This window comes from Myotis myotis, unplaced genomic scaffold (assembly GCF_014108235.1).
Source record: "Myotis myotis isolate mMyoMyo1 unplaced genomic scaffold, mMyoMyo1.p scaffold_m19_p_3, whole genome shotgun sequence".
Taxonomy (NCBI): domain Eukaryota; kingdom Metazoa; phylum Chordata; class Mammalia; order Chiroptera; family Vespertilionidae; genus Myotis; species Myotis myotis.
In genome coordinates, this window is record NW_023416335.1 from 57,505,339 (window position 1) to 57,532,640 (window position 27,302).

Here is a 27,302-nt window from a genome sequence, read left to right on the forward strand (position 1 = left end):
ATTTAGCCTGAAATGGCAACAGACAGATCAATGCCTCACATGCAGGTCTGTGACAGTGAATTCATTATAGATCTTATAAAGCATTTAGCTACAAAAAAAAAGAAAGGCAACAGCAAGTAGCATGCGAAAATATGTAAGTTACAAGCCTGAATGGAACCTAGAAAACACTGCTGCACCATTTTCAGGTTCTAATAGTCCTTTCCTATGGAAATGCTGTTTTTCCTCCAGTCTAATTTTAAGAGCAAGGAGTTTTGATAATCTCCCACAGGACTGTGTTATAAAATTGAAAAATACTATCCATGAAGCGCTTTGAGGATATTTATAGTGTAAGCATTAACAGTTGTCAAGCAGAAATCATCAAGAGAGCCACTGAGCCCCCTTAACTGTGTTCAAAGGTGTCTTGGGATTACAGTGTATAAACTCCATCATCTTAAGTTTAAAATTTAATTATTAAAAGGTGAGTATTTAACACATGATTTCCTTTCATGAATTTTTATGTAAGAAACTTGAAAAAGCATGAGACTATTTTTCATACTTTACATTCACAAAGTGTTCACGGGTATTCTCAAATTATTCAGGTCCCTGGTTTGATTTTTTTTTTTACTTCAGCACCACCATGAGCTGAGCTTTCTTTTACATTTGCTTGAACAGATCAAATTTTCTACCAACTTTTTTCCCTCAGGTAATCCCTGTTGGGTACAATCAAAGGAAATATTCTTGTCCACTCTCCTGTTCTTTCTATATTGTTCCTTAAGAAACCCACTAACTTACAAGGTTTTAATTATGAAAGCACTGGGTCTAGAAGAGTGCAAATAATGTTTGAGAATTCATTAAGGCTAACTATGATAAGCATTGTGGTTGACTCTCCAACCCTGACTCCATCAGACTCCCATTAATTATCAATAGCACGATTTGGAAGTTTATTTCCATTAAGGAGGTTCTGATTGCCAAGAGATGAGATTACCCTTGGTTCAAAAATGGGAAAATCACCCAAGTTTGGCAAATGTGGAAAGAAGGGTTTTGCTAATGGCTTCTGGGAAAGTTCCCTTACACATATAAGAGCCATGAGAAATCAGTCTTGCAACCATGGTAGTGACAAGCCTTTGGATCAGGCCACAGTTGTAGGTGGCCAACCTGCCTGAGATAAATGACACAGGTCTTCAATCACATTATTGAACTGCTAGATGAACCGACCTTCTTGACTTCCTCTCAGGTGGGGAAATAAACTTTTCATTGAAGTCAATTCAAGCATGCAAACAAACATTAATAGATGCCATTTCTTTCTCCTGCGTATACTCAAACACTTCTCTCCAGTTACTGTTAGGCACTTCTTATATGTCAACCCTGCAATATATCCAGAACAGAGCTCATCTCCCTCCTCAACAATATCAGTCTCTAAACGACCTAAGCTTGAAGTTCCAGAGTTACTCTTTCACTTCTGTTCAGGTACCATCATGGTTTCGAGTCATGATCTCATATCATCCACTATAGTTCTAACCTATTCCAATACAGTTCTCATATCCTGAAATTATCCATCCACTCCACTCTCATTATTATAATAGAATCAAGCAAGTTTATATTTTTCTCAAAGCATGCTTGTGTTTTATTCTTTAATTCCCACTCCAGATTGCAAAACATTAGAGATATCAGTATTTTTACTGTACACATTTTCTAAACTCATTGTTATATATTTTTTAAGAGAGAGAGGTAGAGAGAGAGAGAGAGAGAACATCAATGAGGAGAGAGAATCATTGATTGACCGCCTCCTGCACACCCTCTACAGGGGATCGAGGCTGCAACCGAACCCTGAGATCCTGGCTCATAGGTCAATGCTCAACCACTGAGCCATGCCAGCTGGGCTCATTTTTATCACTGAGGAAGCAAAAGAATAAAGATTTTATGCAAATGATCCAACAATTCACCATTCACTTCACCTCTTACCATAAAAATGTACTGCATTCAAAAACAGCTTCCCATCAAAAATAAAGTTCCTTGTTAAAATTTTTCTATAAAAACAGATGAAACCAGTTTGGCTCAGTGGATAGAGCGTCAGCCTGCGGACTGAAAGGTCCCAGGTTCGATTCCGGTCAAGGGCATGTACCTGGGTTGCGGGCACATCCCCAGTAGGAGATGTGCAGGAGGCAGCTGATCGATGTTTCTAACTCTCTATCTCTCTCCCTTCCTCTCTGTAAAAAATCAATAAAAATATATTTTAAAAAAAATTTTTCTATAAAAACAATATCAAGAGTGTGGTGATAGTTTCAGAGGTATACATTTATGCCCAAACTTGTCATACTGTACAGTTTATATATGCAATTTATGATGTCAATTTATACCTCAGTGAAGATGGTAAATAAAACATCACAAAAAGTCACATACTGAAATATGACTAAAGTACTTGGAAGGTAGACACACAAAAAACACACACAAGAAAAATAAATAAAAAAAGAACCACTCCTTAAATGCATCAGCAATTTTATTTACAAATACAGTTGGACAGAAAGGCTCACTATTTCCTGGTATACAATTTTTGGTATACAAACTATAGTGATTTTTCATTAATGAAAAGCAGCAGCTTTCTATTGAAAACTGGCTAGTGACAATTCTAAAGAAAACAGGGCTTCCCTCATCAAGCAAATAGCATTTCATATAAGCTAATTGTTTTCAAATCATAATATATAGCTGAAAAGAAGGATACAGAAAGCAAATTTGGGGGTGTATTTTAGTGACATTTTCCATATGGTTCTGTATTAATTTAGCATACATTACAATAAACAGCAAATGCAATTATATATTTATATTAACTATTTCAAATAATGTTTTAGAACCTTTTAAAAAAACAATAAAATAACCCTCTTCAAAACCCCACTGATCATTATCAGCCTCAAAAATATTTTGAAGTTCTTTTTACCCTTGTGCTGTTAGGATGCTGAACTCAGAAAGTAAATACTGCACTTTTCCCCACACATAATTACCTCCTTATAAATAAACAACAACAAAAATACAGGTTCTACCAAGTCTATACTGCTCTGATATAATCTAGAGGCCAAAAAAAAAAAGTGTTATTCTTTAAAAAAAGAGAAAGAGAGAAAGACATACAACATATATTTATAGATCTACATCAGCAGCAACCAACTCTTCTTCTATCTGCAACAGTGCTTTCGTATGGAGGCTTACATCACATGGCGGTTGGCCGTCCAGCTGATCAGGCAGGGAGAGAAGAAAGAACAGCGCTTAGATTCAGAAACTCTGGAATAGTGCCGTTTGGGATGCATAGCAGTAATCACTCAGAGAATGGCCTCTCGAGGTAGAAAGTCACCTTGTCACTCACTGAGGATAAAGCGAGGCAAATCACAGCCTCTGGATACTAGAAGTCTTGGAACTGCTGGTATAGAAGTAAGTTACACTCAACTCTCTTTTATTTGTGTTGGAGAAAAGGCATGGGTACTTTTTCCATGGTGAGTCCCCCAAATATAAATTCTATTTGGCTTTGAAATTTGATTGAAGAGAGAAAAGCACACACACATATACACACTCCCCCCCATTGCACACCCAGCCTTGACATTCTCCAAGCTCAGTGGCAGCATCCAGAGAAGGACTGGGCTGCTGGGGTAAGAAGACTCAGACCCCGCTGACAGATAAAAGAGAGTTGACTGGGCTAAAACCATTTCCAAAGCACTCTTCACATAAAGGGCCATATAAATACCTCTGAGTTCAAAAGCAAAGGGATTTGCTGATACCACTTGTAACACCCTTTCACATTGGGAAGAAATACATGTTACCAGCATCAAGGTTCAAAACATACACGGCAGTAATGGCTGTCTTCGTGGAGCTATAAGCAATACGCAATCTAATCGCGCTACCCGCGGTTTCATAGCACACTTAGAAACAAAAACATGATTAGACGCAAAATAGCATGTGACGTTGTTGAAAAACTCAACTTTTCCGAAAATAACAGTGAAGTGCCATATAATCAGACCTCATGCTCTCCTTTTAAAAATGGGTATGCTGATATCTGATTACGTAATAACGAAGCATAACATAAACTGACTATTCTCTATGACCTTTCAAACCACAGTTTTTAAAACTGATTATATTCTAAATCACATAATCAGAGCCCCTTGTTAAATAATAAAAACCAGCTAACGGCTAATGATGAGAGAACACTTGATGACAGTCTACACCAAAAATTCATGTTAACTGTGTTTCAGTTTGTTCAGATCCTCAGGTCATTGGCAGTTTCTCCAGACGGAGCAGACCCCACAGGACATCGTCCTGGTTCGGGCACACGCCCCTCTCCAGTTCCTCAGCCCCACACCCACCCTGTGTGGCTGCACTCCCGAGCTCTGACCCACCCACCGTACCCTCTTGGAATGGGTGGGCCACACTAAGGTTCCTGAGACCTGGAGTTCTAAGGCAGGGAGCTCGAGGGGGAGATGGACGCAGGTTCAGGGAAATGCATGGGAACGCGCGGTTTCCTTAAAAGATTAGAAATTTTCTCCCTGATTTGCTCTCTTACATTTGAATCGGAGATAGCAGTTGTTGCAGTAGAGCTGGCTGTTTCGGATTCTGACTTCGGCTCCTGAGGAAGAGCCTCCGAGGTCACACTCACAGGCAACACACTGAGAACAAAAAAAAATGCACATGCGATGAGCTCAAGAAAGGTTGGGGCGCTCCTGGGAAAAACAACTGCGCAAAATGCAGCTAATAAGCTCTTAGATATATTTCAGGGGGGAAAAGCCAAAAGATAATTAGTAGATTAAAATCAAGCCTGATAGATGAGACATTAAAGAATTCATAGAGCCAATTTTAAGAGCCAAGATGATCATTCTAAATATATCAAAAGAGCAAAAACAATTCATTGACTGGCTTACAGAAAGCGAGTCTTCTCACTGGGGAATGAGTGAGGATAAAGCACCACATGAAAGAACCGTGGGAGTGAATGGATGCTGGGGGTCTGGCACTCCGCTCTGGCGTGGGACTCGCCCAGGGCTCCCACTGCACCAGCCTGGCAACTGTTCGCACCTCAAGGCTGGGCATTTTGGTTCCAAGTGCTCCAACACTAATAATTGTGACTCATTCTGCTTTCCCTAGAAACAGGCCACGCCAGCAATATACAAGCTTAAACAAGCTGTGGTCTGTGGGACTCTGGGATCAACAACCAGAATCACACTATGGCCCAACACAAGTTCAAGAATCAAATAGATGTGTCTCTAAAGACAGTTACCGTGAAATAAAGTCATTACAGCCTTAGTTCTTTCTCATGTGTAAGCAACCATCAAGTGCAAGCAGCTGTGCAACTGTAAAAATATTTCCCATGCTTTTCCTTAGTCAAAGCTAGGCTTTTAGATACTTTTATAATTGCATGTCCCTTCCCCATACTGTTAATGACATTATTAAATTACATTTCAAATATGCCTAGGACCGCATGACAGAGAAAGCATTTATGCACTGTAAATTTTACTAATGGAATCTTAAGAGATTGGAGATGGGAAGTGCAGAGCATTTCCACAACTTTTGAAACCAGGTTCAGGATTTGAGAACTAAGTAGTAGCAAGCCATTTGCAAATGATTCCAAATGCAGCACAGATCGACAAATACAGCAGCACCTAGCTCGCTAACGGCAGGTCCATCCCCAGCGCGCAAAGCAGCCATGCGCTCTCCAAGCAAAGCTTTGCAGGGCAGCAGCGGCTGTTTATCTTAATCTCACCTTAAAACAATATAAATGATAACAAAGACCCAGGGACTCGATGATCATGGCAGCTCCTTTGCCCAGAATGTTATTACAGTAGGAGCACACGCGCTTCCCACTGACTGACCTAGATGCAGAACGAGAGTGGAATGGAGGCTTTCATCTGTGCAGCTCAAGGTTATTATTTTACAATCACACTTGGGTGTTAACAGTAACAATTTAGGAAAGTCTCTAATCTGTGGGAGGAAAAGTTTCACCAGCCAATCAAAATGTGCCCTGCTTATATTATACCTTGAAGGATCTCTGTGATGGTTCAGAAATCCTTGATGCCTATTCAATAAATGAACAATTTTGGTGTAATTAGTGCACTCTGCATTTCGAGAGGCTATCCTCCTTAGATCAACTTGTATTCAGCAGTCTCTCCCCTCTTCCAAAGCACAAGTCTAATCATGTCATCTCTCACCAAAAGAGCAGCCCCACCACTTCTTCCGAAAGGCCTTGTAAGCTACCCTCCCAACCTTAGTTTCCCATCCTCTTTTTCATTCGCCCAATATTTCATTTAAACAGAAGTAGCTGCTTTCCTTACTGTGCCTCTGGCTTAAGGACTGCCTCTGGAGAGCATGAAACGGAAAATGCCTGTCAGCTACCATTTAGATAAGTAAGGAGAGTTTCTACCTCCCTTTGGATACAAGTCTCACCTTTTCTCCAAGGCGGGAAGGGGTAGGCCACTTCTTACCTCTGGATGCCACAGTACTAGCCTAGCACTTCGGTGGCACTGAAAAGTGCACAGCTGTGGAGTGCCTCATGACAGAGCACCACCTCCCAGACACAGGCCTTTTCAGGCAGAAAAGCCCTTGCCCGTCTCCTGTGTGTTCTCCCAGGGGAGGCTCTCAGGAAATGGGTACTGCCCCCTCCCTTGGCCTTCATCTTCCTTTATAATTGACCATAAATTCTCACCCCATCTTCTCTCAACTCAAACTCCCTGACACATTTTATAGATCCTGGTACAAGCAACATTTTTAGATGCATCTAAAGTATATTCTCTTAAGAAAAACCCCTTATTTAATGGGTAAAAAAATCCCAATATAAATCATTGTGTTTCTACTTTTCAGTATTTCATTTGCATGAGAAGCAGTATACTGGTACGCTAGCAGCACTACCTTTGGGTAACTCTAGAAACACTGCTGTGTGTGGCTTCATGAAGCCTCAGTGCTCAGTGGAGAAGCTACGCAGATCTAAACACCCAATGCCTGCTGCTATCTGAGCTTTCCTCCATAGCAAAAGGCAAGTTTTTATTCAAGACCTATGGTTATAACTCCTCCACAGTTCCCATGGCATATGATCCACAGAATCAGTTGATGTCGTCTGAACAAAATGTCGGCAAACCAGTAAGAGGCAGGCAATACTTTTGAAAATCAAGAACCAAAAAAACAAAAAACAAACATAAAAAACCAGTATCTAACTGCTTAAAAGTTCCATAGACAATGGAGCTTGGTTACAATGCTTTCCTTTTACACTCAGTTTCTATAAAATGAGTTTGTATTGTCTCATTAAAGCAGTCAACCCTTTTACAAGACTGCTTTTGCTCATGAATTTCAAATGCATTCATAGGCTACTGTGTATCTGTATGATTGCATACTGAGAACGATCCAGGTACATCTGCACCCAAGTCACTGACCACAGCACTGGCCAATGAGACAGCGGCAATGATGCTGGTATTTGAGAGGTCACCAAGGGCTTCGGGAGACATCCATAAATCCTCTTAGAAAGCTATGAGGAAAGCCCTTTGAACTGATCTCACAAAAGAACACTGAACTTGATACATTCAAAAAGGCATGGCTTTCTTTGGGAAGCTTGGACAAGATTTGGAGGGAATTTTAATGAAAAAATACCCCTGAAATTAAGAAAAGGAGAAACCCAAAGGGCCTCACCTGTTACGTGGCTGGGATGGGGAAGTTGAAGGGAAATGGCTGCGTGGAGTGGGCGACGGTGCGGGGCTGGTCTTCACGGGCCCCGCTGCAGGCGGGTGTACGCTGGAGGACGGATTTCGCATGTAGGCACGGTTAGATGTGGACACCAGCTGAGGGGGTGGGCGGCTGAAGTCTTGGACAGAGGAAGAAGCATAGACCCCAGTGGACTGACTGAGCCAAGGGGACTGTCTCCAAGAATTGGACCTTGGGGACTCCAGGTTATCTAGAGATTCGCCTCTAAAACAGAAAGGATTAGCCACAATTACATAACACAGTCAACCAGAAATTATTTAACATTACAGTCACTAAAACATCACTTTTATATATTTTATAAGGACGTGTTAATCTAACAAGTCCAAGCACATATAAATTTACTTTTAAAACTGAAGTTTCTTTTCATCAGAGGCATCCTGGCGTTTCATATTCAGTTAACCTTCATTGATTTCTATTTTTATTTACTTGGTGCTTAGGTTAAAGAATAAATACCAAAGTAGAAAGGAAAAGACAAAGAAAAGTATTTTTAAATAAAATACTCAGACAAAGACCACATATATTTGCCCTTTAAATCTTTAACTGTTTAGACATACCAATCTTCACTTTTAGACCCCAAACAAATGAAACCACACACATCTTTTTAAACACCTACATATGTCCGGTATTAGACTAAACACTGTCACAAAAGTATTGAATTATTTAATCTTCACAATACTATGTACAATATATATATATAATCTCATAGAAGTTAACTTGTCCATAATAAGAAGAGCTAGCCAGTGGTGGACTGGCTTTCAAACCAGTCTCCCTGATTCCAAAGTAATCCAGGCCATTGCTACTGTGTAGCCCTCATTCATTCACCACCAAAACCTCATGCAAATACAAAGTTTGGGAAATCTCTCTTAAATGAAGTAATATACTTACATTAATTCTTATCTATAAAAAAATGACTCCAAATTATGAGGGTATGTTTCTACCTAGTCAATTTTGTTATTATTTTTAAAACTTTATCTCTTATCCCAAATTTTAAAAATATATATTTTTTCTTTTGAAGTTATATAAGTACTACATCATCATGATGAGAAAGACCCAGGCAGTAGAGAAAGGTATCTGAAGGAATAAGGTTTTCCCCTCTCTCACCACAATTTACCTGTGCTAATCCCAAAAGTTACCATCATTAACTGTGTATCCTTCTACAAATTGACATATGTGAGTATAGCAATGTCTATAGTCATATGCAATATATGTGATATGTTTACCATTCTTAAACAAATAGGATTATTCTACAATGCATATTCTTCATTGCTTTATTCCGTATAATATATATGGTCTTTGAACTATCTTCATGTCAGTTCATGTGATATGACACTTTCGTGGCCCCCCAATGAACCCTCCCTCCCAGCATCTGTGCCCTTGTGTAGTCCCCTCTCACTGATTCTGGGCTTGGCCATGTGACATGTAGACCTTTGGGACATGAGCAAGCATGATACAAATGGAGGTTTGCTAATAAGCATTAGGGCTTATCCTCTTGCAAGGTTTCCTCTTTGAATCCAGGTGCTGTGTCACAAGGCTGCCCAAGCAGCTATGTGGAGAGCCCACATGGAGAAAAGAGGCTCCCAGCTGAGTTCTCAGTGGAGCCTCTCCCTCAGGGGTCAGCAAATCACAGCCACGGCCAGCCTATGGACAACTTGTGGGCGAAAGGTATTTCATATTTTCAGTCATAAAACAACCAGAACAAAGAAAATCTGAGGGAGACTTATGTGGCCTACAAAGTAAATTATTCACTATCTGTCTTCATACAAAAAAAATTTGCCAGCCCGGCTCTGAATGACTACAGCTGTCCAGGTTCCCTAACCAACACCATGTAAAGAACTGCTCAGTTGACCCTCAGAACTGTGAGATGTGAATCATTATTTTAACCCACAAAGTTTTGAGTAGCAATATGCTGCTTTCAATTCTTTAATAGTTGTATCATATTCTACCTAATCTGTGAGCCACCATTTATTTAATGAGTACTACGGACACTTTTTTTAAAATTGTATATTTAATAATATTTAAGTACTAGAGGCCCAGTGCATGAAATTCTTGCATGGGGGGGGGGGGTGACCCTCAGCCCAGCCTGCACCCTCTCCTATCTGGGATCCCTCTCACAATCCAGGACTGCTGGCTCCCAACTGCTCACCTGCCTGCCTGATTGCCCCAACTGCTTTTGCCTTCCAGCCTGATCACCTCCTAACCACTCCCCTGTCAGCCTGATCAACGCCTAACTGCTCCCCTGCCAGCCCAATTGCCCCTAACTGCCCTCCCCTGCTGGCCTGGTCACCCCTAACTGCCCTCCCCTGCTGGCCTAGTCACCCCTAACTGCCCTGCCTTGCCAGCCTGGTTGCCCCTAACTGCCCTCCCCTGCCGGCCTGTCCCCCACAACTGCCTTCCCCTGCAGGCCTGGTCCCTCCCAACTGCCCTCCCCTGCAGGCCAGGTTCCCCCCAACTGCCCTCCCCTGCACCCCCAACTGTCCTCTCCTGCAGGCCTGGTCCCTCCCAACTGCCCTCCCCTGCTGGCCTGATCGCCCACAACTGCCCTCCCCTGCCGGCCATCTTGTGTCCACATGGGGGCGGCCATCTTGTGTGTTGGAGTGATGGTCAATTTGCATATTACTCTTTTATTAGATAGGCGAGGCCCTGGATAGGTAGCTCAGTTGGTTAGAGTGTTGCCCCAGTGAGTCAAGATTGCAGGTTCAATCCCCAGTCAGGGTACACACAAGAATCAACCAGTAAATGCATAAATGGGTGGAACAACAAATCTCTCTCTCTCTTCCCCCCACCAAAAATCAATAAAGTAATAATAATAATAAAGTATATATTCTTTGATGTATCTTTGCATACTTAACTGAACATATCCAGAAGACAAAGTGCCAGAAACTAAAGTGCTCACTGGGTACAAACAAATACTTCTGCTCAAATGGAGTTTGATAATAACTGAAAAACTGTCCAACCAATCAGGAGAATCCCTGTTTCCTTATACATTCATCAATACTAGACTTACACACTCATTTAACTCTCTACAAATCCCATATATGTTGATCTTTCATATGTTTAAAGACTTTATTTCTATTTCTAGGAACTATCTATTCTTATCAATTATCTGTTTCTATAAAGCCGTCAGGGTTTATCTACTGATTTACAAAAGTTAGTTGTACATTGAGATAATTTAGCCCTTTGCCTGCAATGTGTTGCAGATGATTTCCTTAGTTTCTTATCTGTGGAAATACTGAATAAAAGTAGCCTTAGTATTCATTTACACAAGATACATCTTTTAAAATGTTCATCCTCTCATCTCCAATTAATTTATATCTATATATTTTTCAGGAAGTTCAAAAAATTGAGTTTTCACACTGTGAACACTATTATGATTCCAATCTAACCATTTTCACACTTTGGGAACACTATTATGATTCTAATTTAACCATTATCTCATTATAAACAAATAAACAGAAGCTTAATTTTAAGTCCAGCATCCAAGGAAGCACCAAGAACTGCATGAATTATTTAAGTGCCCAAATCACACTTCAGACTTTTACATCCAGCTCTGAGTCATTTGGTTTTTGTCCACATGTATTCCCTGCTGGAGCCATAGTCTCCTCATGTGGAAAACAGGGAGCTTATCCCTGCCTCAAAACATTTTCCACAGACAAAGCAACTAGTACGGGTCTGGCACCTGAGTGCCCAATGACATTTGCTTTACTTCCCTCTCTCCCACTACATCTTGGATTAAGAGAAGAAATTATGACATCTCTTCACCCACAGTAGCCAGCATGTCTAGAAATTAAATATTTGCCTCACAGCACAGAAGAGGAAGTAATTCCTAAAATGTCTCGCACCTTCTCATAATCCCAGGCAGACAAATGGGCTCTTTATTGACGCTGGAACTGCGCTGACGGATCCAGCTGCTGTCGGTGTGAAGGGATGTTTTCTTCCTCATTTCTTGAAGGATCTGTTGCCTCTCCAACTCTGCTCCTGATGGACCTGGTTCCTTCTTGGCGCTCCTCTGTGTTGAGCTACCGTTCCCAACTCGGTCTAAATATTTATGGCTTCCTAAATTAAAAACACACCCAAAGCTGCAGGGTTAGCACGTTAAAAAAGGAAGAGTGGATGCATCTCCAAATAGAGTGTAGCAAAAAATGTGCCATTGTGCACATATGCTAAATAACATTATCAATTCTCAATGAGGCTGCTGCCTGGGAACCTACTCCTAGAAATTCCAATTCCACACCCAGAGGCACATCACAGAGCGCACTCAGGAAAACTAAGGAGGCTGCCTGAAAAGGAGACAACCACACTGATTTCAGCAATAGGGAGTTACTAAATGCTCATCCAGACGCGGTTTCTCTTCCACTTTTCCCTTCCTTACTAAATTAAGTCAATCGAGCTCATGCTCACTGAATGCTTGCTGTGACAACTCCACAGGGAGCTGGGTGTTCTCTCAAAAAACTTACACGTCCCCTGGGGAGAGAGTGAAGACATACAAGCATGCATCTGTAGATGCCATGACTAGAGCCTCCATGGTATAAGTCTATGACTTTAAGTCACGACCAAATTGAAGAAATAAGAGCATATTCAATCACTCCACTGGCTTTTGTGAAACTGAAAAATAGCCATGTCGCCCGAAGGATAACCAAGGGATGTTATGAGACTTGTTTCTCTTCTAAGAAACTGACAAAGCGACAAGTCAAATTTATGAATGAAAATTAAGTCAAGTTTTATCCTGAAGGCTTTGCCTCATTGGATTTGCTGGTTACTTTCTGGTTTGGTTAGAACATCCATAACTTTGAAATCCTCCCCACCTTGATTTGGATTAGGAAATTTCACCTAGTGATATATTTTCTTTTCTTTCCAGATTCACTGCTATTGACATTCTTTCAAAATTCATGATGTGTCTCTGCCTTAGTTCATCTTCAAGTAAGCCATGAATAAGGCTGCCAAAGGTTCCTTATGTACATCTATGTTTATATTTGTGTATCACACAACTCACCAATTTCGTCAGATTTAAATTGAAACATTTTCTATTTTAAAAGTACCTTATTGGCATAACCAAGTTTTTTAGTAAAATATTTGATAGCTTCCACTGCCTGCGATTCATTTAGTTAAGGGGAGAAGACATACATGCCAGAATAATCAGGTTAACACCAGCCACAGATACTAATGAGTCAATTTCAGAGAGTCACACTTGCCATTACTAGCACGTCATGTGTTTAAGTTCAGGAGAGAAAATGATCAATGCAGGTTAACAATGTTTCACGGCAGACAGAAGTACTTAAACCTTCATTTCCAGGGTGGTTAGTGGCAAATTCAGGGGAGAAGAAACTAGAAACCCAAATAGGTGAGACCAGAAGAACCAGGTCAGAAAGCATCTGGTAAGTTGAAGACTGAGAGAACACTTAGGTTATAGTTAAGCGTTCCTAATGGGAACAACAGCAAAAGAGGCTGGAAAGATAAACTAGGGCCAGATGATGAAAAGGAAAGGGGTGATCATAGAACCTAATAAAAACTGTAAATTCTACAAGTTTCAACAAGAAGTGACAAACTGACCATTCGGACCTGTACATGTGGTTTGGCTCACAGAGGGCTTTACATTTTTAAATTCCTTGTCAGTGCTTAATATATAACACAAAAATCCAGTTTGTGTGTTTGTTTTACTTCTCTTGCAACAGAAATGGTCCGTAATCACAGGCTTGCACTCTCCCACTTGGCAGTAACAGGCTGGAGCGGGTAGGAGTGGCTGTCCACTTAGATGGGTGTGTTCATGTTCACCAAGCTCACCTCAACCCTCACCTGGACCTCCATTCGTTTACATAACTGACCAAAGCCCTGCTTCCACAAAGCCTGGTATGCAAACCTTGCTTAAAATGATGCCTTTTTCTTAGTTTTTTTTCTTAGTTGTATAACATCAGCTACATGTGTGCCTAGCAAGGCACTCTATACTAACAATATCAGGTTCCAAATTGTTTTTGCCAAGTTAGTAAAATCATTACCACTTTGGGTTTTTTGACATCTAAATGTACAATTTCTACTTTATATGCAATTTTTAAGTCCTCTAGGGTTCTGCAGAAAACTTTTCTGTGCCATTCCTTTAGCTACAAGATGAAATCTACTATACAAACCTCTATCAGCAGCACTTGGCAAATTCCCACATATTTCATTAGCTGTTTAAAACCATTTTAAGCTCCCAGTACTCCCCCCATTATAAAGTAAAGCCAAAATAAGCAAAAGATAGTTTTGTTTTTAAACACAAATGCTAAGAATATTCGGTATTTTAACTATGTAATCTTAATGAACCGGAAATATCTTGACCTTAAAAATACTGATCGTAGCGTGTGATAGCATAAATAAACAATTTTGGAAAAACTTCACATTTACCATTTTTATTTGTGGGGAAATCATCCAGCTCGGTAGTGGACCTGGATTTATTCCTAGAACACAGAACACAGTGTATTACACATGTCTCATTAAGAACATCCCTTTCATATTTATGAAGAACCAAAAATATAACTTTTTAAAGACACAATTTATTTTCTATGTCTGTTGAGAACTACATTTATTTTTATATCAAGGATTTTTCATGTTGCACAAACTAGCAGGAAACAGTGACATCTCTAGAGGAGAGAAGAGCTTGATGCTAGAAATATATAATCATGTGAAAATCTCCTGCATCTTGTATGATGACTAAGCTTATGATTTGACCCAATTATGTACTTCAACTCTCTTCCAGACCCCAGTCTTACCGGATGTAAAAAGCTTTTGTCATCAGGGTTCCTAACATCAGACGGTCCTACTTGCTTCATACTGTCCAAGGGTCAAGAAGTCAACTTTTGGGGCACTAGGGTGCTACTCTGAAAGAGCAATTTACCAAATGCTATCCTAGCATTCTAAAGAGGCACTGAAGTGCACTGGCAGAAGCAACTTCCGAAAATGCCTGACTTTGTCATGCCAACTGTAGGTCTGCATAGCAATACTTGCTGATCTCATTCTCATTCTACTAGGCACTTTAACTTCAAATAATAATAATAAAAATGAATGATGATATATGTTACCAAACATATGCATGCTTGTCTTATATATGTACATGCATACAAGATATATGTGTGTATGTATTCATTTAATAGTGGATAATATATAATAATGTAACATGACTGTTAGCAACATTTATGAATGGTTTCATTTGTATTCACATAGAAGAAAATACTTTTATGACACACTCCTTAATTCCTTGAGGGCATGATACATCACAAATGCCTAAGTATTTCATATTTTTGAGGATTCCTTAAGTTTCCTATCTCTGCAATCTAATTATTTTCTCCAGGTAATGAGCTATATAATTAAAGCTTACTTAATTATACAAAGAAGCCCATGGCTTTAAAAAGGAGATATACATATCTTAATCATCTACAGGTACCCAGAATCACGTATTATAAGTCAGGTGATTCACCACTAGAACTTTTTCCTGCTGAATATCAGCCCGCCATTACCTGTATAGTCCTCTTCTTTTCCTATCTACTCTGAGTCCCAGTCAGTCTCCTGACTGCCTATACAGATGAGTCTTTCCTTATCTAGAAGGCAAACTTCCTTAAGAAATTTCAGCTCTGAAAACACAAATCAATGGTCATACACTGGATATTTTTATTCTGTGTAATGATTTCAAAAGTGGAACTCATTTTTTAAATTATTTAAAAACATTAAATTTAATGCTTTCGGAAATTTTGAAGAAGCACATATAACTTTTCAGATATCTGAAATCCTATCTGTATTCTCCCAAAACTGACCAGTAGTTCTAATCAAATTAAGAGAGGGGCCACATTTCTCATTTCAGATGTCCTCATGTAACTTCATTTTGGGCAAGCCTATGCCATGGCTTATAATCGCTTTTTTAAAAATTGTTAAGGTAGATTGCAAAAAATGAACACAATTCTCCCCCTGTGCCCATTCCCCATGCATTATGGCCCCTCCCATAAAGAGGCAGAGTTCTTCTCCTCTCTGTGAACTTGGGCTGGCCCTGGTGACTTTACTTGAAATAGTAGAATGTGGCAGAAGCAATGGTGTGCCAGGTCAGAGCTGAGACTGCGAGGTGCCCGGCATGCTTAATTCTCCTTAATTCTCCTTAATTCTCCTTAATTCTCTCTCTCTCGGCTCTCCCAGCCACCACGTATGCAAGGCTGCACTGCTCTGCTGCATGTTGAAAGCACACAGCCCAGTTGGTCTCATCGCTCCAGCTGACAACCAGCCAACTCCCCAGAAGTTTACCGAGTAAACTGGTAGTAGACGCATGATGAGCGCAATCAACTAAAAGAACTCTCAACTGAGTTCAGTCCAAAAAGCTGACCCACAAAATCATAAATTAAGTTACTAAGTTGAGGGGTAGTTTTACATATCAACAAGCAAGTTCTCTTTGCATCCCACAAAAGATCAAGAGCTACAGTAGTTCTACAAAAACACCTAGGCAAGCCCTCAGAAATTCATATGAAGTCAATTACTCCTACCAAATTACAAGGAAATGTTCTACACACCTGTCACTAGGAAGCAAACCTGAAGATTCTTCCTCTCCCTTTGGTATATCATAGGAATCAACAGGCCTGAAAGATGGAAAAGGTTTATGATAAAAATAAAACTTTGATGCCTTCCCTGGGTTTAAGAAATAGATAAAAAAAATCATGTTATTCTAGCACCTGTATGAGAATGCTCTCTTGTTTGAAAACTAAACACACAGAAGTATTTCAATCAATCATTGAAGAAAACAGACCTACAGCTACCAACAGACATTTGCAATTCATTCCACAAATACATGCTGTGTGCCTGCTATGACCCAGTAGGGTTCTAGGGAAACAAAACAAACTTATTGGCCTCCTAATGCTTACATTTTAAAGGGGCATGCAGGCCAACCACAAGCAAATAAATGCATATTATAAAGCAGAGAAGGGCACATGGAGGAAAGGGGTAGGGAGAGCCATGTTTCTTAGATGAGGCATTTTAGAAAGTCTGAGGAGGTGACATTGCATCAGAGACTTAAACAAAATGAGTAAGACAACAAACATGTGAGGGAACACTTCTCCAGGCACAGGAACTAGAAAATGCAAAAATCCAAGGGGCAGAATACGCTGTGCGTTCTCCAGATAGGAAAGGGATGATAGTGCAGCTATGACACACCAAGTGAGGAGAAGTCAGAGGAAGGTAGGTAGACCAAAGGGTCAAGACACTTCATACAAGCCTTCTAAGGCCCCGGAGAGGAGTTCAGGTGGTATTCTAATGTGAGGGAAGCCATTTGGAGACACTGAGCAGGAAAGTAAGGTGATAGGCTCAGATTTACAATGGGATCGGTTCACTCTGGCTGCTTGTGTTCACTTGTGTAGAGAATGAATGGTAGGGAGCAGGAAAACCAGTTAGATGCCTTCGAAGTGAGGAATGGATACAGCTAAGCCAAGCCAACTGAAAATGACATGTACCCATTGGCAAGGGAACAGACCTTCTATACTGGTATATTCTGACTGATGTCTCCCGCTCTCTCTCTGCCTGGTGCATCTGTTCTTCTGTGCGACGCTTCTGCTCCTCGGCCTGGCGCTTCTGCTCCTCGGCCTGGCGCATCTGCTCCTCTGCCTGGCGCTTCTGCTCCTCGGCCTGGCGCTTCTGCGCCTCTGCCTGGCGCTTCTGCTCCTCTGCCTGGCGCTTCTGCTCCTCGGCCTGGCGCTTCTGTTCTTCTGCCTGGCGCTTCTGCTCCTCAGCCACAGCCTGACGCCGCATCTCCTCCTGCTCTTCCTCATATTGTTGCTCCTTCAGTTCCCTCTCTTTCTCAATAGTGAGTTGTTCCTGCAGCTTCTTTCTTTGGTCCTCAATCATCCCTTCCTCGTGCCACTGTCTTCTCTCCTCTTCTCCTGCTCGGGTTCCTTCCCTGTCAGAAGACTTGGACCCTTCATCCCAGGTGGCTTCCAAGGTGGCAACAGTAGGCTCCCGTGTGGTCAGAGCTATGTTTGAGTTCAGGACCATCAGCTCCTGCACAACCAGGGGGTGAAATTTGATTAAGATATGTCTACATTCAGTTTTTTATTATATCTATTGTAGTTGGCCCAGAATTCTATTGAAATGATATTAAATTTTATCACTAACAAAGCCACACGTGGGTGATGGAGATGTAACTTAGAAGACGATACACCTAGAGTCTGTAGATAAAATAATTTAATTATTGAGTAGAGAAACTAGGAGAAATGTTGAAACATCAAAGCAAAGTTCTGATAAATCAGAGCTCATTGTATTTTTCAAAGAGATACGTTGGCGAGTGTATGACAAAAGCCAAGTGAAATGGACAGTCTTCCTTTTTTCAGCAGATTTCATCAAGACAGAGAAGGAAGAACATGTTCTAACATTACCTCATTCAAGAACTTGTCATTCTCTCTCTCAGCCTCCTGCTGAGCTCTTTGCCACTCTTCCCTTAGTTTCTCCTGCTCACGTTGGTATTTTTCCTATAAAAAAAATGATAGCATATTGATTAATTAGCTAATTACTAGGCTGATGTTAATCTTTTTCATTAGCAGTTTTGTTAGCCCCGCCTTTCACCTCAATCTTTAAAGACAGAGATATTTATTTTAACCAATCAGATTTTAGTCCTCAAAATAGAAAATACCTTATATTGAAGTAAAATGCAGGTGCTGGGAAAGGGTAGACATTCAGAATTATACCCAAATGCACCCTTTAGCATGGTTGTAATTCATTAAAGCCCCTAAAGCTAACTGTAAGGGGGGACTGAATTTCTCTGCAATAAACTGGCAGTAAGCCTCCCAAAGCCTCCTACTCATACAAGAATCTTATGTTCACTGCAGCATTATACACTATGGCCAAAACATGGAAACGTCCTTCGATGGATGATTTGATAAAGAAGATGTGAACATATATTTACTTGAATACTACTTAGCTATAAGAAAGGATAGAATATTACCATTTGCAACAGTATGGATGGATCTTAAGAGTATTGTACTAAATGAAATAAGTCAGAAAGAAATGGACAAGAACCATATGGTTTCACCCATATGTGGGATATAAAACAGAAAACAACAAACTAACTAAAGATACAAACTCATAGACACAGACAACAGAATGGTGGTTAACAGAGAGGAAAGGGATAGGGGGAGGAGGAAGAGAGTGAAGGAGGCCAAATATATGGTGATGGAAGGAGGCCAGACTTTGGGTGGTGAGTACACAATGGAATATACAGATGATGTATTATAGAACTGTACACACAAAAATTATAAAATGTTATTGACCAGTGTCCCCAAATAAATTTAATTTAAAAAATAGTACATAGAAAAAAAAGAAATCCAAACTAGAGTGCCTCATATTTTCTAAAAATAAACACAAGGGTTAATAAATGATTTTAAAAGGAGGACTCTGGAAATCGTCAAATGAAAGGTAACTGTCTTTGCGTTTTAATAGAAAATTATTTTTAATACAAAAAAATAATAATTGTATGTTAATACAAAATGCAATACCTATCAAAGTATTTGTTAATTATCAGGTTACTGGCTTTTTAAATTTATATATATATATATATATATATATATATATATATATATATTATTTTTTTATTGATTTCAGAGAGGAAGGGAGAGGGAGAGAAACATCAATAATGAGAGAGAATCATTGACTGGTTGCCTCCTGCACACACACACACACACACACACACACACACACCTCCCCCCCCCCCCGGGAATCTAGCCCACAACCCTGGCATATGCCCTGACCAGGAATCAAACCATGACCTCCTGATTCATAGGTCGATACTGAGCCACATGGGACAGGCGAATTTCTTTTTTAATTTGCTTCTCAGTACTAGTGGCATTTACAGTAACAACAGGCCTACTTCCTGTTGCTCCATGTTATTCTGCTCTACCTGCAGCAGGCGGTCCTGCTCCTTCTGCCACCTCTCCTGCCGCTTTCGCTCCTCCTCTTGATCCCACGCCCAGCGACTCGGGGCACTGATAGTTGGAACTGGAAGCTAACCAGTTATGAGAGAAGAGGTGCAAGCAAAGAATATGTTACATCATTAAGTCACCTATGGAAGCATATTTGCATACATAAGTTATTCATGTCACCCTGTGTCTAAGTTATACTAAAGGACATTTGGCTTTATATTTCAAAATAGGTCGCTTCAACTTAAAGAGACTGGGTCACCTTATTTATTCCAAAAACAAGTGAATGCTACTTACATCAGGAACCACAGAATCAGAGCTTCCTGTATGGCAGCATGTGGGTAAGGAAGAAAAAAACACAGTATAAGACTTTTCATTTCTACGAAATAATTTCTTTCAGAGAGTTATGTCACTAGCTGTTTCTATGCCAGTATACTAAGTGACATCATTTTTTTTAAACAACAGGAGTAAATCCTTCTTTTCCTCTTAAATTCCATCTGTTTGTTATCCATCTTCCAAATTCAAAGTCAGTTTAAAAGAAAAAGGAAAGAAGAAAGGGTCAACCATGGGTAATAAGAGTACAACCAATTCTAGGTACAAGCGCTGGATCAATGGTGTATTTATGAATAAGTTAGAGGGTTTGTTTATTAATAGACTGGGATGCTATCTCATAGTTTGGCCTACTTAAAAAAAAGAATTTCAAATGTTACAATATCTACCAAATCTAATTTTTACTTGTCACTATTCAATTATAATGTGAGAACTCTAAGCTAATTTTCTTAAATAAGCCATCACATCAAACATGTTCAAGAAACCTTTCTTTTTCCTCTACTATTATTTGAAACATAAATATTCAAACTTCATATGTATGGCATAGTGTTATTCTTTTACTTTTTCACAGTGTTACTCTATTTAGTCTTAGGGGGGTCTACATAAGTGTGTGTCTGTCTGTAGTACAATGAATACAAACAAGTAAGCATATTTCATAAAATATGTATCATATAGTACCTTTAAATTTTCCTGAAACCTCAGCTGTCAAATAAATTATTCACTTACACAATTATATTTTTAAGAAAACTGTTTTGAGACTTAGGAAAATATTCTTCCCTAAAATAGCCTGCTGAAGAAAAGTGAGTAAAAATTACGATAAAGGAGAAAAAGATTTGCTTTATTTTAGTCAATCTGAGCTAGAAGTATCATACTGCATCAATTAAATTACCAGGGAGAAACAGAAGTTTAACAAAAATATATCGAAACCACTAAGAATACTGACACAAGTAAACCTTGCACATGCATAGCTGGTGAACTATTTCTATGTGTGGTCAAGAGACCGTAATTTAACAAAGGAAGACTACTAGGAGATTGACAAAATATAAAAGTCCAGTAAACATCGTGTTACAAGGCAAGTTTGTAAATCTTTGATAATCTTAAAAGTAAGAAACCATAACATTTTAGACACCAACAGCACACTCCCCACTGACCGTGCCATTGCATCTCAAATGTTTGGATATTACTTTTAAGTTCTTGACAGTGAATCACAGAGCTCAAACTGCATTCATGAGACAGAGCATCAGGCAAACGTGAGAGGGAAGAAGATGCCACATGCATAGCACATCGTAAGGGAGCATTGCCCAACTACACCAACACAGAGAACCTCAAAATTCACTTGTTCACAAATGTCACCAAAATTTATTTACTTTTAATTTACTTCTAAGTCAACAGAGCAGTACTATCAATACTCCAAAACCGCCATCCCAATAATAATAAACAACTCTGCTTTTTTATTGGGAACATTTTCCAGAACCAAAAAGCAGAGGTCTTTAGAAAGTTAGCCAATGATATGTTGGTGTAATCTAGATTATGCAATTTGTAGGAAGTAGTAAGGCTTACATGAAATGCCTCATTTCTTACTGTCACCCAGTGGGGAAAAAAGTGTGTGTTTAATAGCATCTCAATTTTTTAATTAAAAAAGAAAAAAGAAACTTCAGAGGTGCAAAGGACACGCAAAGACCCATTACCACAGAGGTAGACCCATGAGCTGTAAGAAAAGCCTGATGACCCTAGGGAAAGAATGGAAATGGGTTATGTCGTTGGTCACGATGACAGCCAAACCGAAGAGGCTCAGTGCCCAGCACCACAGACCATCAGGAAAGGTGGAGGGTGGGAACAATTCCATGAAAATGCATGAATTGTTAGCTTGGTGGTTTACCTTGTTCAAAAAATTGTGATCGCCTTTTTAAGTTTTTCAAAGAAATAGGTTCAGATGCTAGTTGAAAAATACAAAAAAAAAAAATCAATAAGATGTCATTCACTTTAATTTCTCACCACTGGAAAACTAAATGATACTTGCTATATATATATTTCTCATCTATAGCAATATTATTTTTTAATAATAAAAATGACAAAACTGATAGCCACAGAAGATATGTATTATTTCAATGCACAGAGACATACATATTTTTAGTAGTCTATGCTATATTCAAATTAGTAAAAGGAACTAATATTTTGATTAATAAATTTTAGCAGATAAGCAGTCTAATTTCACAAAAGTCAAAACAGCTTTAGGAAAGTAGAAATTAAATATTTTTGCTTAGGTCAGTAAAAAATCTCTTCTAGTACAAGGAAAATTGTTTGTAACTAAGAGTCTTCACAATACAGGTGAGTAAAATAGAAACTCAAGAATAATGGGGAAGAGGACAAGAAAATAAATAATAACCAGAGAAAGAGAAAATAAAAGCAAGTGCTAAACCTAAATCATTCTTCTAACTAGAATACTTTGCCCTCATTTTCAAGATCTTTCAGCCTCCAACTTTAAGTAAAACAAATGGAGTCCTGTCAAATAGAAAGAAAAAGAAAAAATTCTGACTTCTCCTATGGGTCTCTCGTGAGATTATGGCAAATGATTATCATACTTCAATATATTCATAAAATATAAATGCAGTTATTACTTGATACTCATTGTTGTTTACTTATCTAAAGAAAAAACTGAAATGACAGACCTGTGTAGTGCCACAGTCACTAAGGAGTTAAGTGTCTTATCAGTTTGCTTTGCCTGAGTCACTGGCAGAACAGGACCCGGATGTCTTATATTTAAGATCATGAAGAAAAATAAGCCATGCTTTAAAAACTCCTTTGATAAAGAATGCAGTATCAAACAAAACATAGTCACTTCTGATGGTCAGAAACTAAGTATAAAGAGAGGGAAATTTATAAACTTAGTTTGGCTTTGACATTGGACTATGAACTGGCAAATGCAGATTCAAAGCCACCAGCCTGCTGAGAAAACCCAGGCCGATTCCTAGCAGTCTAGTTTCATGTTAAAAGAAATTGCATCTTCTGTGGGTCGCTTTCCCAGCCTATTTCTTTTGTATGCCTATGGAAACATGTGGTAGCTAAATTATTTATAAGCCAACAGAAGGAGGAAGTGAATGATAACTCCATAAAGCAAAATTATCCTCGATACTATGCCTGCTTTTTTATTACAAATGGGTAGTTTTGCTAACAACTGTTATTGCCCTTGGCATTTCCCTATTAATACTAGCCGCCTCCAAGCTTGTCCCTTTCACAACACTAAAGGGAGAAAGGAAACCTCATTCATTATTTTGTATTTAACCAAGATTCCCTTTGGCAGCATCCCATAGCAAGAAGGCTGATGGCCTGGGCAAAACCAGTCTTTCTTCATTGGCTCAGGCACACAGGCACTCAAAGCTCCTGGACATGCTGCCAAAGCTTTGTTTGCCGTGCCTGCACCATTCTACACAGGAGCCCAGAGAGAGCCCTTCCACATGGCTGCAATCCGATCTGGGTGCTAACCTTTTAGTTTCAACTTGCAGTGGATCAGTTTTTCTTTCACTCACAGGTATTAATGTTTATATTAACAGAACTGCGGTGCTATGACTTTTCTTACACTATAAATGTAAGTTATAATGGTGATGTTTACCTTTTAATTCAAAAGTACTGCTTTCATCACGAATCCCATTGATTTCCTTGGACTCGGTATTCTGGAAGGAATACAAATGCCAGTTAACAACATTCTCTCCAACTGGACTTTGGGCTTAAATAATGCATTTGCTGTTAATGCAAATATCTTTTAGTCAAATGAATTGTTGAGGATATTAATGTATTCTTTACACCCTTTTACATATACAGTGGGGCCTTGACTTACGAGTTTAATTCGTTCCTAGACCGAGCTCCTTAAGGAGCTCGTTAACTCAAATTACTCTATCAACTCAATGCAAAAACTCGGAGGAGAGACAGCTGGTATCTCAAAAAACTCGTTAGTCGGGACACTCGTAAGTCAAGGCTCCACTGTAATAGTTACTTTTTTTTTACTCTTTAAAATTTGTGGAAGGATTAATGACCAGCTGCAAGCATGGATGCCTTTAAGTTCAATCAGTCATTAATTTTCTAAGAAACAAATAATGATTAGTCCATTTGGCTTGTATTTATGAGTAAGCAACATAGTTATATAGGATTCTCTAACATTTATACTTGTCTTACACAATGTAGCAGGACCTCCTTATTAGATAAAAGAGGGTATCATAGGATAACAATAATATATCTAGGGAGTCAATATACACATTTATTTGAAAGTTTAAATCTAAGTATTCCTCTGATACTTAGAAAACTTTCTACATTATAAATAATCAATTAATGTAACAGGGTATCTTTTAACCACATACATAAATCTACCCACCAAATTCACCTACTCAAGATTAAAAATGCTTCATGGGGTTTTAAATTGCACACAATTACTATACTTATTTTACCAGTAAAGACCAAAGAAAGCATAGAAAAGCCATAGTATATAATTTTACATAATTAATACTTCACATTCACAAAGATCTGAGAAATGGGTATAATGATGAAAGATTGGTAAGAAACACCTGCAAAACACCAGTATGGGATCTTTTGATTTTACCATTATATAACTCATTATTACTCTAATTATCAATGAGTAATGCTCATGATGTTTAAAAATACATTTTACTCTCATTACTATAAATGATCTTATTTAATTATGTGGTTTTTAAAGTAGCATCAGAATTGTTCAGACAAAATAAATTCTTCTCCCCCAACACACATTTCCTACAGTTGCTTTGCTCTAAACAAATATTCCTCCTCAAAATACTTACAGAATTCTGAAGGCTTTCTGAGAAATCAGTCATTATTGATAGACTTGAAGATCTGTCTGAGTTGTAAATTCCAGAAGTTGCATCAATCCACTTTGTTTCAGGTGAACCTATAATTTTGGTAGCCATACTGGTGAGATTGAGGGTTTTATGCCGTATAAATGGCAGGGAAGGCTGGTCTTTGCCCCAATCTGATTGGCACGTGAAGATCAAGAAATGAGTACACATAAATGTTGAAGTGGAAAGAACAAAGTTACTGAATGCACACATACAATATGCACATACACAAGAAAGACAAACAAATCAGGCAGTGTGTAAAAGAAATGAAAAGTTTAAGGATTGTTACCAAGAGACCACCTTCCGAAAACACAAGGGTTAGATCATGTTAATAATGGAAAAGACTAGCAAATTTGCTGAATCTTTCTGTAAACCAGGATTGGAAATTAGTTTTTTTATATCAACAGATGGTAGGTCTGTGGTGGTTGAATGTCCATTCCCATCTAACTTCTGTAACTAAGAAACACAGTAATGAAGTGTAGTTTGAAAGTTTCTTGAGAATGAAAGGCCATCCCCATTTCACTCTATAAATAAGAAATGTAATAATGGAATGTATTTTGAAGGTTTCCTGAGAATGAACAACAGCAATATGGCCTACCATGTTCTCTCTTACACCGGTTACAGTTTTGGTGCTGTAGAGAAAGTCGAGTTGTAGTCTAATTCTTAATACTCAACATACTCCCCAATGCAGATACAATTACAATAGCCTTCAAAAAACATGAGAGAGATATTTGAACGAATTTTTAAAAAACAATAATCTTCAGTTGATACATGCATTCAAAGTCAGCCAAGCATATAAGTCAGTCACTAAATAATGTAGAATTCAGTAAATTTGCTAGTGAAAAGTTTTCAGACGGACTATTCAAGGAAGTATTACTCATGATTCGTCTTGACATAACCAAAAAAAATCTTTAAGCAAAAAATTCAAAAAACTAAAAGAAAAAATTGTTATTGAAGCAAGTTGTTATAACCCCTTGCCAAAGACCAGTTCCCAATTTAAAAAGCCAGACACGATGATAAACCAACTCACCAGACTTTCCATACCGCCTAATATCCATTACTAGGTTTCCAGTTTCTTGAGCATGAGCCATGGCTTCTTCCCACTCTTTTGTGTCCTTATATGAAAACTTGGTATTGTTGATGGCAATAATTTCATCATCTACCTGTAGCTGAGAAAATTCTGCTGGGCTACCTAAATAGAGCAAAATAAACAACCAATTTAAAAATAAACAGGTCCTACAGTCATTGATTATTTAAATTAAAGAATAAATGACTTTTTAACCTCAACTAACCATTTCTCATAATTTTTTAGGTGAAAAGGAGTCACAAAATTTCTTAGTTATCAAACATTTGAGTATCAACAATACACAAAGCACCAGAGGCATATTTTATTATATAGTATATGTCATCTTCATTAACATTTAAAGGACAAATGATAAGTGCATCTGTTCAAAAAAAAATTTTATTAACCTCCTAAGAAAAGAGAAAATGTTTATTTTAAATGTGTAATAAACTGCATTTCAGTTGAGCTTCCAAATCCATATGTATTTTGGAACAGAAGAAAAGAGGGCCACTTAAAACTGATTAAAATTACTACTTACCATTATCTCATTGGAGAAGTCTAGAACTTTCAAAGGAAAAGCAATTTAGCATGCAATTTTATGTAGTTAAAATATGCAAATGAGGAACTCCTCTTAAATACCATAGTTTCCTTTTTATTTTTAGGCCCTGTGGTAAGAGTTCAGGGCTTGACTTGGCATAGTCCTGGGTGGGGGTGGGGCAATCCTTTTGTAAAAGTCCCAGAGCATCCTGAGGTCTCCATAGGCCCTAGTTGTATTAGGACTCTCAGAAAACACCATTTAATTATATAGCACAGAGAGATCTACCACATACACAGATGATTGGGTTCTATTAGCATTTTCAAATATTAAGCCTAACATTTTGACAAATAAATTCTGTAAAAGTCACAAAAATAAGACTCTTCAAAACTATAATTAGTTAGGTAAGGAGAACAAACAACATGTAGTTTGTAACTCAACTATCAGTCTCAGGGAAGAGGATGTATCTTCTCACTTTACTGCTGCATTTTCCACATGTGTGCTCTCCTGTATCAAATAAACCAATGTCTGGGGGTTGCGGGGACAACATAGGGTAGCAAAGGAGAAGAAATTTCAGTAAAGCAAAATCTATAAATTACCTGCTTCCACTGATGCTATGAAGATCCCGGAAATATCCCATTTTACTGTAAACCCAAAGTCAAGGCCGTTTCCAGGCGTCTGGTTTATGCTGATTCTCATATCACTGAACTGATCCTGAAAACAAACATGAAACGGTGTGATCAGGTGTCCCTGGCACCCACGTGGAGGAAAGTCTATCCATGAAAGAAGGGAGGCTGCAGGCAAGGGACACTTCAATTATTTCATGATCAACTGGGAGCTTCATTCTTTTTCCTGGGTTTAGAAAAACCTTCATTTATATAAATATTACCAAGTTTATTATTTTTCTTCTAAAT

The 27,302-nt window shown here is 38.8% G+C and overlaps 1 protein-coding gene across 16 annotated transcripts in view; it reads right to left on the reverse strand.

The window, feature by feature from the left end:
* Positions 1-2,458: 2,458 nt before the first annotated feature.
* Positions 2,459-27,302, reverse strand: part of LMO7 (LIM domain 7) — a 211,847-nt gene continuing 187,003 nt past the window's right edge. For 5 of the 16 annotated variants that reach the window (XM_036300672.1, XM_036300673.1, XM_036300675.1 and 2 more), the window contains 15 exons: positions 26,988-27,102; positions 25,821-25,982; positions 24,737-24,843; positions 23,542-23,602; positions 21,811-21,867; positions 19,899-19,924; positions 19,583-19,687; positions 18,066-18,158; positions 17,168-17,691; positions 16,215-16,280; positions 14,071-14,123; positions 11,535-11,748; positions 7,624-7,899; positions 5,711-5,819; positions 2,459-4,622 (listed from right to left, as the gene is read on the reverse strand). In XM_036300672.1, coding sequence (XP_036156565.1) covers positions 4,488-4,622; positions 5,711-5,819; positions 7,624-7,899; positions 11,535-11,748; positions 14,071-14,123; positions 16,215-16,280; positions 17,168-17,691; positions 18,066-18,158; positions 19,583-19,687; positions 19,899-19,924; positions 21,811-21,867; positions 23,542-23,602; positions 24,737-24,843; positions 25,821-25,982; positions 26,988-27,102 — 2,103 coding nt within the window. In that variant the 3' untranslated portion in view covers positions 2,459-4,487. Of the gene's footprint in view, positions 4,623-5,710; positions 5,820-7,623; positions 7,900-11,534; positions 11,749-14,070; positions 14,124-16,214; positions 16,281-17,167; positions 17,692-18,065; positions 18,159-19,582; positions 19,688-19,898; positions 19,937-21,619; positions 21,662-21,810; positions 21,868-23,541; positions 23,603-24,736; positions 24,925-25,820; positions 25,983-26,987; positions 27,103-27,302 lie in introns of all 16 variants that reach the window. The other 11 variants (XM_036300679.1, XM_036300681.1, XM_036300683.1 and 8 more) reach the window with 8 other exon arrangements.